General features: G+C 59.5%; 2 protein-coding genes across 2 annotated transcripts in view; both read left to right on the forward strand.

Moving 5' to 3' along the window:
* LOC145338768 (haptoglobin-like) overlaps nucleotides 1-15,369 on the forward strand; it is an 82,585-nt gene that overhangs the window by 9,451 nt on the left and 57,765 nt on the right. The gene's annotated exons all lie outside the window — the stretch shown is intronic.
* LOC145338758 (haptoglobin-like) overlaps nucleotides 6,595-15,369 on the forward strand; it is a 14,065-nt gene continuing 5,290 nt past the window's right edge. Inside the window, exons 1-4 of the mRNA XM_080183147.1 lie at nucleotides 6,595-6,600; nucleotides 8,296-8,368; nucleotides 9,460-9,594; nucleotides 10,654-10,728. Of these exons, the coding sequence (XP_080039273.1) occupies nucleotides 6,595-6,600; nucleotides 8,296-8,368; nucleotides 9,460-9,594; nucleotides 10,654-10,728 (289 nt within the window). The remainder of the gene's footprint in view (nucleotides 6,601-8,295; nucleotides 8,369-9,459; nucleotides 9,595-10,653; nucleotides 10,729-15,369) is intronic.

Here is a 15,369-nt window from a genome sequence, read left to right on the forward strand (position 1 = left end):
GGGAGCGCCACACTGTGGGAGGGTCAGTGCTGAGGGAGCGCCGCACTGTGGGAGGGTCAGTGCTGAGGGAGCGCCACACTGTGGGAGGGTCAGTGCTTAGGGAGCGCCACACTGTGGGAGGGTCAGTGCTGAGGGAGCTGTGCACTGTGGGAGGGTCAGTGTTGAGGGAGCGCCACACTCTGGGAGGGTCAGTGCTGAGGGAGCGCCGCACTGTGGGAGGGTCAGTGCTGAGGGAGCGCCGCACTGCGGGAGGGTCAGTGCGGACGGAGCGCCGCACTGTGGGAGGGTCGGTGCTGAGGGAACGCCGCACTGTGGGAGGGTCAGTCCTGAGGGAGCGCCGCACTGTGGGAGGGTCAGAGCTGAGGGAGTGCCGCATTGTGGGAGGGTCGGTGCTGAGGGAGCGCCGCACTGTGGGAGGGTCAGTGCTGAGGGAGCACCGCACTGTGGGAGGGTCAGTGCTGAGGGAGCGCCGCACTGTGGGAGGGACAGTGCAGAGGGAGTGCCGCACTGTGGGAGGGTCAGTGCTGAGGGAGCACCGCACTGTAGGAGGGTCGGTGCTGAGGGAGCGCCGCACTGTGGGAGGGTCAGTGCTGAGGGAGCGCCGCACTGTGTGAGGGTCAGTGCTGAGGGAGCGCCGCACTGTGGGAGGGTCAGTGCTGAGGGAGCACCGCACTGTGGGAGGGTCAGTGCTGAGGGAGCACCGCACTGTGGGAGGGTCAGTGCTGAGGGAGCACCGCACTGTGGGACGGCCGGTGCTGAGGGAGCACCGCACAGTGGGAGGGTGAGTGCTGAGGGAGCGCCGCACTATGTGAGGGTCAGTGCTGAGGGTGCGCCGCACTGTGAGAGGGTCAGTGCTTAGGGAGCGCCGCACTGTAGGAGGGTCAGTGCTGAGGGAGCACCGCACTGTGGGAGGGTCAGTGCTGAGGGAGCACCGCACTGTGGGAGGGTCGGTGCTAAGGGAGCTCCGCACTGTGGGATGGTCAGTGCTGAGGGAGCTCCGCACTGTGGGATGGTCAGTGCTGAGGGAGCTACGCACTGAGGGAGGGTCAGTGCTGAGGGAGCGCCGCACTGTGGGTGGGTCGGTGCTAAGGGAGCTCCGCACTGTGGGATGGTCAGTGCTGAGGGAGCTCCGCTCTGTGGGATGGTCAGTGCTGAGGGAGCTACGCACTGTGGGAGGGTGAGTGCTGAGGGAGCACGGCACTGTGGGAGGGTCAGTGCTGAGTGAGCGCCGCACTGTGGGAGGGTCAGTGCTGAGGGAGCACCGCACTGTGGGAGGGTCAGTGCTGAGGGATCGCCGCACTGTGGGAGTGTCAGTGCTGAGGGAGCGCCGCACTGTGGGACGGTCAGTGCTGAGGGTGCGCCGCACTGTGGGACGGTCAGTGCTCAGGGAGCGCCGCACTGTGGGAGGGTCAGTGCTGAGTGAGCGCCGCACTGTGGGAGGGTCAGTGCTGAGGGATGGCCGCACTGTGGGAGGGTCAGTGCTGAGGGATCGCCGCACTGTGGGAGGGTCAGTGCTCCGGGAGCGCCGCACTGTGGGAGGGTCAGTTCTGAGGGAGCGCCGCACTGTGGGAGGGTCAGTGCTGAGGGTGCGGCACACTGTGGGCGGGTCAGTGCTGAGGGAGCGCCGCACTGTGGGAGGGTCAGTTCTCAGGGAGGGCTGCACTGTGGGAGGGTCAGTGCTGAGGGAGCGCCACACTGTGGGAGGGTCAGTGCTGAGGGTGCGCCACACTTTGGGTGGGTCAGTGCTGAGGGAGCGCCGCACTGTGGGACGGTCAGTGCTGAGGGAGCGCCGCACTGTGGGAGGGTCAGTGCTGAGGGAACGCCACACTGTGGGAGGGTCAGTGCTGAGGGAGCGCCACACTGTGGGAGGGTCAGTGCTGAGGGAGCGCCGCACTGTGGGAGGGTCAGTGCTGAGGGAGCGCCACACTGTGGGAGGGTCAGTGCTTAGGGAGCGCCACACTGTGGGAGGGTCAGTGCTGAGGGAGCTGTGCACTGTGGGAGGGTCAGTGTTGAGGGAGCGCCACACTCTGGGAGGGTCAGTGCTGAGGGAGCGCCGCACTGTGGGAGGGTCAGTGCTGAGGGAGCGCCGCACTGCGGGAGGGTCAGTGCGGACGGAGCGCCGCACTGTGGGAGGGTCGGTGCTGAGGGAACGCCGCACTGTGGGAGGGTCAGTCCTGAGGGAGCGCCGCACTGTGGGAGGGTCAGAGCTGAGGGAGTGCCGCATTGTGGGAGGGTCGGTGCTGAGGGAGCGCCGCACTGTGGGAGGGTCAGTGCTGAGGGAGCACCGCACTGTGGGAGGGTCAGTGCTGAGGGAGCGCCGCACTGTGGGAGGGACAGTGCAGAGGGAGTGCCGCACTGTGGGAGGGTCAGTGCTGAAGGAGCGCCGCACTGTGGGAGGGTCAGTGCTGAGGGAGCGCCGCACTGTGGGAGGGTCGGTGGTGAGGGAGCACCGCACTGTGGGAGTGTCAGTGCTGAGGCAGCGCCGCACTGTGGGCGGGTCAGTGCTGAGGGAGCACCGCACTGTGGGAGGGTCGGTGCTGAGGGAGCGCCGCACTGCTGGAGGGTCAGTGCTGAGGGAGCACCGCACTGTGGGAGGGTCTGTGCTGAGGGAGAGACACACTGTGGGAGGGTCAGTGCTGAGGGAGCGCCTCACTGTGGGAGGGTCGGTGCTGAGGGAGCGTCGCACCATGGGAGGGTCAGTGCTGAGGGAGTGCCGCACTGTGGGAGGGTCAGTGCTGAGGGAGCGCCGCACTGTGGGAGGGTCAATGCTGAGGGAGTGTCGCACTGTGGGAGGGTCGGTGCTGAGGGAGCGCCACACTGTGGGAGGGTCAGTGCTGAGGGAGCGCCGCACTGTGGGAGGGTCAGTGCTGAGGGAGCGCCGCAGTGTGGGAGGGTCAGTGCTGAGGGAGCGTCGCACTATGCGAGGGTCAGTGCTGAGGGATTGTCGCACTGTGGGAGGGTCAGTGCTGAGGGACTGTCGCACTGCGGGAGGGTCAATGCTGAGGGACTGTCGCACTGCGGGAGGGTCAATGCTGAGGGAGCGCCGCACTCTGGGAGGGTCAGTGCTGAGGGTGCGCCGCACTGTGAGAGGGTCAGTGCTGAGGGAGCGCCGCACTGTAGGAGGGTCAGTGCTGAGGGAGCGCCGCACTGTGGGAGGGTGAGTGCTGAGGGAGCACCGCACTGTGGGAGGGTCAGTGCTGAGGGAGCGCCGCGCTGTGGAAGGGTCAGTGCTGAGGGAGCACCGCACTGTGGGAGGGTCAGTGCTGAGGGATCGCCGCACAATGGGAGTGTCAGTGCTGAGGGAGCGCTGCACTGTGGGACGGTCAGTGCTGAAGGTGCGCCGCAGTGTGGGACGGTCAGTGCTGAGGGTGCGCCGCACTGTGGGAGGGTCAGTGCTGAGTGAGCGCCGCACTGTGGGAGGGTCAGTGCTGAGGGATGGCCGCACTGTGGGAGGGTCAGTGCTGAGGGATCGCCGCTCTGTGGGAGGGTCAGTGCTCAGGGAGCGCGCACTGTGGGAGGGTCAGTTCTGAGGGAGCGCCGCACTGTGGGAGGGTCAGTGCTGAGGGTGCGGCACACTGTGGGCGGGTCAGTGCTGAGGGAGCGCCGCACTGTGGGAGGGTCAGTTCTCAGGGAGGGCTGCACTGTGGGAGGGTCAGTGCTGAGGGAGCGCCACACTGTGGGAGCTTCAGTGCTGAGGGAGCGCCACACTTTGGGTTGGTCAGTGCTGAGGGAGCGCCGCACTGTGGGACGGTCAGTGCTGAGTGAGCGCCGCACTGTGGGAGGTTCAGTGCTGAGGGATCGCCGCACTGTGGGAGGGTCAGTGCTGAGGGAGCGCCACACTGTGGGAGGGTCAGTGCTGAGGGAGCGCCACACTTTGGGTGGGTCAGTGCTCAGGGAGCGCCGCACTGTGGGAGGGTCAGTTCTGAGGGAGCGCCGCACTGTGGGAGGGTCAGTTCTCAGGGAGGGCTGCACTGTGGGAGGGTCAGTGCTGAGGGAGCTGTGCACTGTGGGAGGGTCAGTGCTGAGGGAGCGCCACACTGTGGGAGGGTCAGTGCTGAGGGAGCGCCACACTGTGGGAGGGTCAGTGCTGAGGGAGCGCCGCACTGTGGGAGGGTCATTGCTGAGGGAGCGCCACACTGTGGAGGGTCAGTGCTGAGGGAGCGCCACACTGTGGGAGGGTCAGTGCTGAGGGAGCGCCACACTGTGGGAGGGTCAGTGCTGAGGGAGCGCCACACAGTGGGAGGGTCAGTGCTGAGGGAGCGCCACACAGTGGGAGGGTCAGTGCTGAGGGAGCGCCACACTGTGGGAGGGTCACTGCTGAGGGAGTGCCGCACTGTGGGACGGTCAGTGCTGAGGGAGCGCCGCACTGTGGGAGGGTCAGTGCTGAGGGAGCGCCGCACTGTGGGAGGGTCAGTGCTTAGGGAGCGCCGCACTGTGGGAGGGTCAGTGCTGAGGGAGTGCCGCACTGTGGGAGGGTCAGTGCTGAGGGAGCACCGCACTGTGGGACGGTCAGTGCTGAGGGAGCGCAACACTGTGGGAGGCTCGGTGCTGAGGGAGTGCCACACTGTGGGAGGGTCAGTGCTGAGGGAGCGCCGCACTGTGGGAGGGCCAGTGCTGAGGGAGCGCCGCACTGTGGGAGGGTCAGTGCTGAGGGAGCACCGCACTGTGGGTGGGTCGGTGCTGAGGGAGTGCCGCACTGTGGGAGGGTCGGTGCTGAGGGTGTGCTGCACTGTGGGAGGGTCGGTGCTGAGGGAGTGCCGCACTGTGGGAGTAACTTACCAGGGAACGTTGGATTTTGGAACTGTGTCTAACAGCGTTTTATTTCCATCTGTTTGTTAACCAGATTCCAGTGAATATTGGCAGAACGCAGACAGACATGGTGAGTGTGTTTGCAATGTTTAGTATTCTGGGCTCTCGAGAGTCCTGGCATTGCAGAATGAAACTGGGCAATTGTCGGATTTCTCTGTGGGGGAGCATTTGTGGGAATACTGATCATAATTCTGTCTCCTTCACACTCGCACTCGGGTCAGTGCCGAGGGAGTTCTGCACTGTGGGAGGGTCAGTGCAGAGGAACGCCACTCTGTGGGAGGGTCGGTGCCGAGGGAGCGCCGCTCTGTGAGAGGGTCGGTGCCGAGGGAGCGCCGCACTGTGGGAGGGTCAGTGCTGAGGGAGCACCGCACTGTGGGAGGGTCAGTGCTGAGGGAGCGCCGCACTGTGGGAGGGTTGGTGTTGAGGGAGCACCGCACTGCGGGAGGGTCAGTGCTGAGGGAGCGCCGCACTGTGGGAATGTCAGTGCAGAGGGAGCAGCGTACTGTGGGAGGGTTGGTGTTGAGGGTGCGCCACACTGTGGGAGGGTTAGTGCTGAGGGAGTGCCGCACTTTGGGAGGGTCAGTGCTGAGGGAGAGCCGCACTGTGGGAGGGTCAGTGCTGAGGGAGCGCCGCACTGCGGGAGGGTCAGTGCCGAGGGAGGGCCGCACTGTGGGAGGGTCAGTGCTGAGGTAGCGCTGCACTGCGGGAGGGTGAGTGCTGAGGGAGCGCCGCACTGTGGGAGGGTCAGTGCTGAGGGAGCGCCGCACTGCGGGAGGGTCAGTACTGAGGGAGCGCCGCACTGTGGGAGGGTCAGTGCTGAGGGAGCGATGCACTGTGGGAGTGTCGGTGCTGAGGGAGCACCGCACTGTGGGAGCGTCAGTGCTGAGGGAGCTCCGCACTGTGGGAGGGTGAGTGATGAGGGAGCACCGCACTGTGGGAGGGTCAGTGCTCAGGGAGCGCCGCACTGTGGGAGTAACTTACCAGGGAACGTTGGATTTTGGAACTGGGTCCGGCAGCGTTTTATTTCCATCCGTTTTTTAACCACATTCCAATCAAAATTCGCAGAACGCAGACAGACATGGTGAGTGTGTTTGCAATGTTTTGTATTCTGGGCTCTCTGGAGACCTGGCTTTACGGAATGAATCTGGACAAGTGTCGGATTTCTCTGCGGGGGAGCATTTTAGGGAATAGTGATCATAATCCTGACTCCTTTACACCCGCACTCGGGTCAGTGCCGAGGAACGCTGCACTGTGGGAGGGTCAGTGCTGAGGGAGCACCGCACTGTGGGAGGGTCAGTGCTGAGGGAGCACCGCACTGTGGGATGGTCAGTGCTGAGGGAGCACCGCACTGTGTGAGGGTGAGTGCTCAGGGAGCGTCGCACTGTGGAAAGGTCAAGCTGAGGGAGCACCGCACTGTGGGAGGGTCGGTGCAGAGGGAGGACCGCACAGAGGGAGGGTCAGAGCTGAGGGAGCACTGCACTGTGGGAGGGTCAGTGCTGAGGGAGCGCCGCACTGTGGGAGGGTCGGTGCTGAGGGAGTGCCGCACTGTGTGAGGGTCAGTGCTGAGGGAGCGCCGCACTGTGGGAGGGTCGGTGCAGAGGGAGGACCGCACAGAGGGAGGGTCAGAGCTGAGGGAGCGCCGCACTGTGGGATGGTCAGTGCAGAGGGAGCGCCGCACAGTGGAAGTTTGTCTCCAGGATAAGTTTGTTCCTGGAACAGGTTCGGCCCGTGTTTTATTTCAGACTTTTATTTAACCAGGTTTTGGCATTGACCCCAGGGGGCGCCATGACGGTGAGTGTTTTTACAATTTTATTTACTCTGTGCTCTGAGGAGATCTTGATATGTATCTGAATAAGGGTGGTTTATGTTGGACTCGCAGTGTTGAGGGAGTGCCGCACTGTGGGAGGGTCAGTGCTGAGGGAGCGCCACACTGTGGGAGGGTCAGTGCTGAGAGAGCGCTGCACTGAGGGAGGGTCAGTGCTGAGGGAGCGCTGCACTGTGGGAGGGTCAGTGCTGAGAGAGCGCTGCACTGTGGGAGGGTCAGTGCTGAGGGAGCGCCGCATTGTGGGAGGGTCAGTGCTGAGGGAGTGCCGCACTGTGGGATTTTGTCTCCAGGATTTGGTCATACCTGGCACAGGTTCTAACAATGTTTTATTTCAATCTTTTATTTTAACCAGGTTTTCGCATGTAGCCAAACAGGCAATCTAAAATGGCATTTTGTTTTTTTACCAGGTTTTCACATTCAACCCAGGGGGCACTATGACAGTGAGTGTTTTTACAGTATTTATTGCTCTGGGCTCTGTGGAGATCCTGTTGTGGATCTGAATAAGCATGGTTTATATTGGATTGGCAGTGCTGAGGGAGCACGGGACTGTGGGAGGGTCAGTGCTGAGGGAGCACCGCACTGTGGGAGGGTCAGTGCTGATGGAGCGCCGCACTGTGGGTGGGTCAGTGCTGAGGGAGCGCCGCACTGTGGGACGGTCGCTGCTGAGGGAGCGCCGCACTGTGGGAGGGTCAGTGCTGAGGGAGTGCCGCACTGTGGGAGGGTCAGTGCTGAGGGAGCGCCGCACTGTGGGAGTGTCAGTGCTGAGGGAGCGCCGCACTGTGGGAGGGTCAGTGCTGAGGGAGCACCGCACTGTGGGTGGGTCAGTGCTGAGAGAGCACCGCACTGTGGGAGGGTCAGTGCTGAGGGAGCGCCGCACTGTGGGAGGGTCAGTGCTGAGGGAGCGCCGCACTGTGGGAGTTTGTCTCCAGGATTTGGTCATACCTGGCATAGGTTCTAACAATGTTTTATTTCAATCTTTTATTTTAACCAGGTTTTCGCATGTTGCCAAACAGGCAATCTAAAATGGCATTTTGTTTTTTTACCAGGTTTTCACATTCAACCCAGGGGGCACTATGACAGTGACTGTTTTTACAGTATTTATTGCTCTGGGCTCTGTGGAGATCCTGTTGTGGATCTGAATAAGCATGGTTTATATTGGATTGGCAGTGCTGAGGGGAGCACGGGACTGTGGGAGGGTCAGTGCTGAGGGAGCACCGCACTGTGGGAGGGTCAGTGCTGATGGAGCGCCGCACTGTGGTAGGGTCAGTGCTGATGGAGCGCCGCACTGTGGTAGGGTCAGTGCTGATGGAGCGCCGCACTGTGGGAGGGTCAGTGCTGAGGGAGCGCCGCACTGTGGGAGGGTCAGTGCTGAGGGAGCGCCGCACTGTGGGAGGGTCAGTGCTGAGGGAACGCCGCACTGTGGGAGTGTCAGTGCTGAGGGAGCGCCGCACTGTGGGAGGGTCAGTGCTGAGGGAGCGCCGCACTGTGGGAGGGTCAGTGCTGAGGGTGCGCCGCACTGTGGGAGGGTCAGTGCTGAGGGAGCACCGCACTGTGGGAGGGTCAGTGCTGAGGGAGTGCTGCACTGTGGGAGTTACTCATCAGGATTTCATCGTTACAAGATGTGTTTCTAACCATGTTTAATTTCAATCTTTTTTTCCCAGCTCATCCTGTTGTTGAATGACTTTTATCTGTTATTCAGGGTTCAGGCAGATGCCAAAATGTATCTGAGTGAGGGTAGATTACATTGGGAGGGTCGGGGCTGAGGGAGCGCCGCTCTGAGGGAGGATCAGTGCTCAGGGAGTGCCTCACTTGTGGGAAGGAGCGTGCTGATGGAGCCCCACACTCTGGGAGGGTCAGTGCTGAGGGAGCGCCGCACTGTGGGAGGGTCAGTGCTGAGGGAGCCCCACACTGTGGGAGGGTCAGTGCTGAGGGAGCGCCGCACTGAGGGAGGGTTGGTGCTGAGGGAGCACCGCACTGTGGGGAGGTCACTCATGAAGGAGCCCCGCACTGTGGGAGGGTCAGTGCTGAGGGAGCGCCGCACTGCGGGAGGGTCAATGCTGAGGGAGCTCTGCACTGTGGGAGGGTCAGTGCTGAGGGAGCGCCGCACTGTGGGCGGGTCAGTGCTGAGGGAGCGCCGCACTGTGGGAGGGTCAGTGCTGAGGGAGCGCCGCAATGTTAGAGGGTCAGAGCTGAGTGAGCGCCGCACTGTGGGAGGGTTAGTGCTGAGGGAGCGCCGCACTGTGGGAGGGTCAGTGCTGAGGGAGTGTCGCACTGTTAGAGGGTCAGTGCTGAGTGAGCGCCGCACTGTGGGAGGGTCAGTGCTGAGGGAGCTCCGCACTGTGGGAGAGTCAGTGCTGAGGGAGCGCCGCACTGTGAGAGGATCAGTGCTGAGGGAGCGCTGCACTGTGGGTGGGTCAGTGCCGAGGGAACGCCGCACTGTGGGAGGGTCAGTGCTGAGGGAGCACCGCACTGTGGGAGGGTCAGTGCTGAGGGAGCGTCGCACTGTGGGAGGGTTGGTGCTGAGGGAGCGCCGTACTGTGGGAGGGTCAGTTCTGAGGGAGCACCGGAATGTGGGAGGGTCAGTGCTGAGGGAGCACCGCACTGTGGGAGGGTCGGTGCTGAGGGAGCGCCGCACTGTGGGAGGGTCAGTGCCGAGGCACATCCGCACTGTGGGAGGGTCAGTGCTGAGGGAGCACCGCACTGTGGGAGGGTCGGTGCTGAGGGAGCACCGCACTGTGGGTGGGAGCTGAAGGACTAAATGTGTGACTGATCTGTGCCTCACTGCATTCCCTCTCCGTCTCTCTCTCTCTCTCCTCCTGTTTTAGTTCACTGCGGCGTTCCTGCGAATATTTCTCACGGACATTATGAATATCTGTCTCATCACGATGATGACACCTATCTTTCCGTGATCAAGTATGTTTGCGATGGCCCGATCTACCACCTCGAGGATCCCGAGGAGGGTAGGTAACGCTGGTGTCCGGGGGCGAACCATCAAAGTGTAATCGAGTGAGAAAACGCGCCCCCCACCCTGCCCACCAAAAAGAAAATCGTGCATCCCCTTCTGCTGACTATTGGGCTGAAATATTCTAGGGCAGCCTGTAACCTGACGTTGGTGGAATTTGGGGATACAGGTGTATTGCCAGCCAAATTCACCAAACACTCACTGAACGTTCGATGACACGCTGTTCTTATTCTTCTCTGAGTGAGCTGTGTCGATTGTGCTCCACCCACCGGCCTCCGGGTTATGGTTACAAGGCGACCAAGATTGTGTTCGCAATGTTTACCGGGTTAACTGAGGAGATCGCGAGCGGGGCTGGGGTGGGGGGAGTGCCTCCAGTGATCGTTTCTTTCTCGAGAATGATGGGGAGAAACGCCAGCCGTCCTGATATCAAAAGATGGCCATGTCGGATAAGCAGCAAACCTGCGCGATAAGGAACGCTGTGAAGAGTTCCCCTGGTAAATTTGAGAGATTGTTCCCAGACCGAGAGAAGCAGCTTCAGAGTCGGGTAAACTTCTGGTTCATTCTACCAAGGACACAACCAGGAAGAGAATATTTCCACCCCAGTGTTGTTGGCTGAAACTGGGACGGTTCGTGACCTTGCGAAGCTGGGAGATCCAGGAAAGAGTGATCATAATATTAGGCAATTTTGGAATGGGTTTGGGAGCAATTTGAGGAAATCCAAAATTAGCTGTTGTAAATCCCACACTCTGAGGCCCATCCCTCATTCACCCTGCCCTCTCCCCGTCTCCCTCGCTCCCCCCCGCCCTCTCCCTGTCTCCCTCGCTCCCCCCACCCTCTCCCTGTCTCCCTCGCTCCCCTTCCAGCCTCCGCCCCAGTGGGGTAGGGGAAGGGGTTAGAATGATGAAATCGAGGTGGAGGGGGATATTTCAGAGTACCGGGGGAGGGTGTGTGACACTGCGATGGTTTGGGTAAATGTGGATCCGATTATCTGGGATTTGTTCTCAGTCTGTCTCTGTGTCTCTCTCTCTCTCTCTCTGTCTCTCCCTCTGGTCTCTAGCTGTGTACATTTGTACAGAACAGAACAAGTGGAAGAACGCAAAACTGAAGTACAAATTGCCAGAATGTCACAAAGGTGAGAGAGAGATTAACCTCAGTAACACACAGTCTCCCTATCCCCTCGGTTACACCACACTCGGAGCACCGTGCACAGTTCCCGTCTCCCTATCCCCTCAGTTAGGCCCACACTCGGAGCACAGTTCCCGTCTCCCTATCCCCTCGGTTAGACCCACACTCGGAGCACAGTTCCGGTCTCCCTATCCCCTCAGTTAGGCCCACACTCGGAGCACAGTTCCCGTCTCCCTTTCCCCTCGGTTAGACCCACACTTGGAGCACAGTTCCCGTCTCCGTATCCCCTCGGTTAGACCCACACTCGGAGCACATTTCCAGTCTCCTTATCCCGTCGGTTAGACCTACACTCGGAGCACAGTTCCTGTCTCCCTATCCCCTCGGTTAGACCCACACTCGGAGCACAGTTCCAGTCTCCCTACCCCCTCGATTAGACCCACACTCGGAGCACAGTTCCCGTCTCCCTACCCCCTCGATTAGACCCACACTCGGAGCACAGTTCCCGTCTCCCTAGCCCCTCGGTTAGACCCACACTCGGAGCACAGTTCCAGTCTCCCTACCCCCTCGGTTAGACCCACACTCGGAGCACAGTTCCCGTCTCCCTACCCCCTCGATTAGACCCACACTCGGAGCACAGTTCCCGTCTCCCTATCCCCTCGATTAGACCCACACTCGGACCACAGTTCCGGTGTCGCTATCTCCTCGTGTGGACCACACTCGGAGCACAGTTCCTGTCTCCCTGTCCCCACAGCTAGATCACACTCGGAGCAGAATTCCCGTCTCCCTATCCCCTCGATTAGACCCACACTCGGAGCACAGTTCCTGTCTCCCTGTCCCCACAGCTAGATCACACTCGGAGCAGAATTCCCGTCTCTCTGTCCCCTCGGTTAGACAACATTTGGAGCACAGTTCCCGTCTCCCTATCCCCTTGGTTAGACCCACACTCGGAGAACAGCTCCGGTCTCCCTATCCCCTCGGTTGGACCACACTCGCAGCACAGTTCCCGTCTCCCTGTCCCCTCGGTTAGACCCACACTCGGAGCACAGTTCCCGTCTCCCTATCCTCTCGATAGACCCACACTCGGAGCACAGTTCCCGTCTCCCTATCCCCTCGGTTAGACCCACACTCGGAGCACAGTTCCCGTCTCCCTATCCCCTCGGTTAGACCCACACTCGGAGCACAGTTCCCGTCTCCCTATCCTCTCGATAGACCCACACTCGGAGCACAGTTCCCGTCACCCAACCCGCTCGGTGAGACCCACACTCGGAGCACAGTTCCTGTCTCCCTATCCCTCTGTTAGACCCACACTCGGAGCACAGTTCCTGTCTCCCTATCCCTCTGTTAGACCCACACTCGGAGCACAGTTCCTGTCTCCCTATCCCTCTGTTAGACCCACACTCGGAGCACAGTTCCCGTCTCCCTATCCTCTCGATAGACCCACACTCGGAGCACAGTTCCCGTCTCCCTATCCCCTCGGTTAGACCCACACTCGGAGCACAGTTCCCGTCTCCCTATCCCCTCGGTTAGACCCACACTCGGAGCACAGTTCCCGTCTCCCTATCCTCTCGATAGACCCACACTCGGAGCACAGTTCCCGTCACCCAACCCGCTCGGTGAGACCCACACTCGGAGCACAGTTCCCGTCTCCCTATCCCTCTGTTAGACCCACACTCGGAGCACAGTTCCTGTCTCCCTATCCCTCTGTTAGACCCACACTCGGAGCACAGTTCCTGTCTCCCTATCCCTCTGTTAGACCCACACTCGGAGCACAGTTCCCGTCTCCCTATCCCCTCGGTTAGACCCACACTCGGAGCACAGTTCCCGTCTCCCTATCCCCTCGGTTAGACCCTCATAGAGAAAGAACGGAGAGGGTGCAGAACATGGTGTTACAGTCACAGCGAGGGTGTAGAGAAAGATCAACTTAACGCGAGGTAGGTGCATTCACAAGTCTGACAGCAGCAGGGAAGAAGCTGTTTTTGAGTCGGTCGGTACGGGACCTCAGACTTTTGTATCTATTTCCTGTGGGAAGAAGGTAGAAGAGAGAATGTCCGGGGTGTGTGGGGTCCTTGATCCTGCCGGCTGCTTTCCCCCGAGGCAGTGGGAAGTGCAGACACAGTCAGTGGATGGGAGGTTGGTTTGTGTGGTGGGATTGGGGCTACATTGACACAACCCTTTCTAGTTTATTGGGACACTGCGAAAAGAATGGAAATTTCTTCACCCAGACGATGACTCTCCCTCCCCTTTCCCCCACCGACAAATGGCCGAATGATTCAATAATGATTCCCCCTCTCATTCTCCCTTCCAAACCCAACAATCTCACACTTTCCCAGGGGGAACTCCATCTGACAATCCCCTCGGTCTCTACACCCACTCACGCCAGTCGGGAATTCCGGCAGGATGTCTGGGAACATAAGAACATAAGAAATAGGAGCAGGAGTCGGCCACCTGGCCCTTCGAGCCTGCCCCGCCATTCAATAAGATCATGGCTGATCTGTCGTGGCTCAGTTCCACTTTCCCGCCCTCTCCCCATAACCCTTAATCCCCTCGCTTATCAAAAACCCATCAACCCGCGTCTTAAAAATATTTAGCGAGGCAGCATCCACCACTTCAACGGGCAGAGAATTCCAGAGATTCACCACCCTTTGAGTGAAGAAGTTCCTCCTCAACTCTGTTCTAAACCGCCCCCCCTTTATCTTGAGGCTGTGCCCTCTAGTCCTACTGTCCTTTCTGAGCGGGAAGAGTCTCTCCACCTCTATCCTATCCATCCCATTCATCATCTTATACGTCTCAATGAGATCTCCCCTCATTCTTCTAAACTCTAACGAGTACAAGCCTAGTTTATTCAGCCTCTCCTCATAGTTCAACCCCCTCAACTCCGGTATCAGCCTAGTAAACCTCCTCTGCACTCCCTCCAAGGCCAAAATATCCTTGCGTAAGTGCGGCGACCAAAACTGCACACAGTACTCCAGCTGCGGCTTCACCAGTGCCCTATACAGCCGCAGCAAGACCTCCCTACTTTTATATTCAATCCCCCTCGCTATGAAGGCCAGCATCCCATTCGCCTTCCTGACCACCTGCTGCACCTGCAAGCTGGGTTTTTGCGACTCATGCACAAGGACCCCGAGGTCCCTCTGCACCGTCGCCTGCTGCAGTTTTTCTCCACGTAAGTAATAGTCCTTCCTACCATTCTTCCTACCAAAGTGGACCACCTCACACTTGCCAACATTAAATTCCATTTGCCATTTCCTGGCCCATTCGCCCAGCCTATCTAGATCCTTCTGCAGACTCTCCACACCCTCCGCACAATTTGCCGTTCCCCCAATCTTGGTGTTATCAGCAAATTTCGACACCCTACACTCGGTTCCCTCCTCCAGATCATCTATATAAATGGTAAAAAGCTGAGGCCCCAGCCCCGACCCCTGGGGCACTCCACTAGTCACCATCCGCCAATCCGAATAGCACCCGTTGACCCCCACTCTCTGCCTCCTATTTGACAACCAATCCTCTATCCACGCTAACACCCTACCCCCAACTCCATGCCCCCTGACCTTCTGCAATAACCTCTTGTGAGGCACTTTGTCAAACGCCTTCTGAAAATCTAGAAAGACCACATCCACCGGCTCTCCTCTATCCACCGCCCTAGACACATCCTCATAGAACTCCAGTAAATTTGTCAGACACAACTTCCCCTTAATGAAACCGTGCTGCGTCTGCTCTATCAAACAATTCTCCTCAAGATGCCTCGCTATTTTCTCCTTGATCACGGGCTCTAACATTTTACCCACAACAGACGTTAAACTAACCGGCCTATAATTCCCTGCCTTTTGCCTGGCACCCTTCTTAAACAACGGCGTAACATTAGCCGTTTTCCAATCTTCCGGCACTTCCCCAGAATCCAGCGACGTCTGGAAAATAACCACCAAGGCATCCACTATCACCTCCGCCATTTCTTTCAGAACCCTCGGATGCATTCCACCTGGTCCTGGGGACTTGTCCACAATCAGTCCCTCCAGTCTGTTGAGCACCGCCTCTCTAGTAACAGCAATGTCATTAAGACCCTCCAGTCCTACCACCTTTCTATCGCTAACACCCGGCAAATTATTCACGTCCTCCTCCGTGAAGACCGAAACAAAAAAGTTATTCAAGACCTCCGCCATTTCCCCATCCCCTACCACTAAGTCCCCCCTCTCATCCTCTAAGGGTCCAACGTTCACCCGAGCCAGCCTCTTCCTTTTTATATATTAATAAAAACTCTTGCTATCCTTTTTTATATGAAGCGCTAGCCCAGCTTCATAGTTTCTCCTACCCTTCTTTATCAACTTCTACGTCAATCTTTGTTGACATTTAAACCTCTCCCAATCCTCTTCTCGCCCACTACTCTTAGCTACTCGAAACGCATCCGCTTTTAACACTTTCCCCTCAGTCAGACCCACACTCGGAGCACAGTTCCCAGCTCCCTATCCCCGCGATTAGACCCACAGACAGAGCACAGTTCCTGTCTCCCTATCCCCTCGGTTAGACCCACACTCGGAGCACAGTTCCCGTCTCCCTATCCCCTCGGTTAGACCCACACTCGGAGCACAGTTGCGGTCTCCCTATCCCCTTGGTTAGACCGACACTCGGAGCACAGTTCCGGTCTCCCTATCCC

The sequence above is a fragment of the Carcharhinus amblyrhynchos genome, unplaced genomic scaffold, assembly GCF_965287045.1.
Source record: "Carcharhinus amblyrhynchos unplaced genomic scaffold, sCarAmb.v2.hapA chromosome_167, whole genome shotgun sequence".
In the NCBI taxonomy this organism is placed as follows: Eukaryota; Metazoa; Chordata; class Chondrichthyes; order Carcharhiniformes; family Carcharhinidae; genus Carcharhinus; species Carcharhinus amblyrhynchos.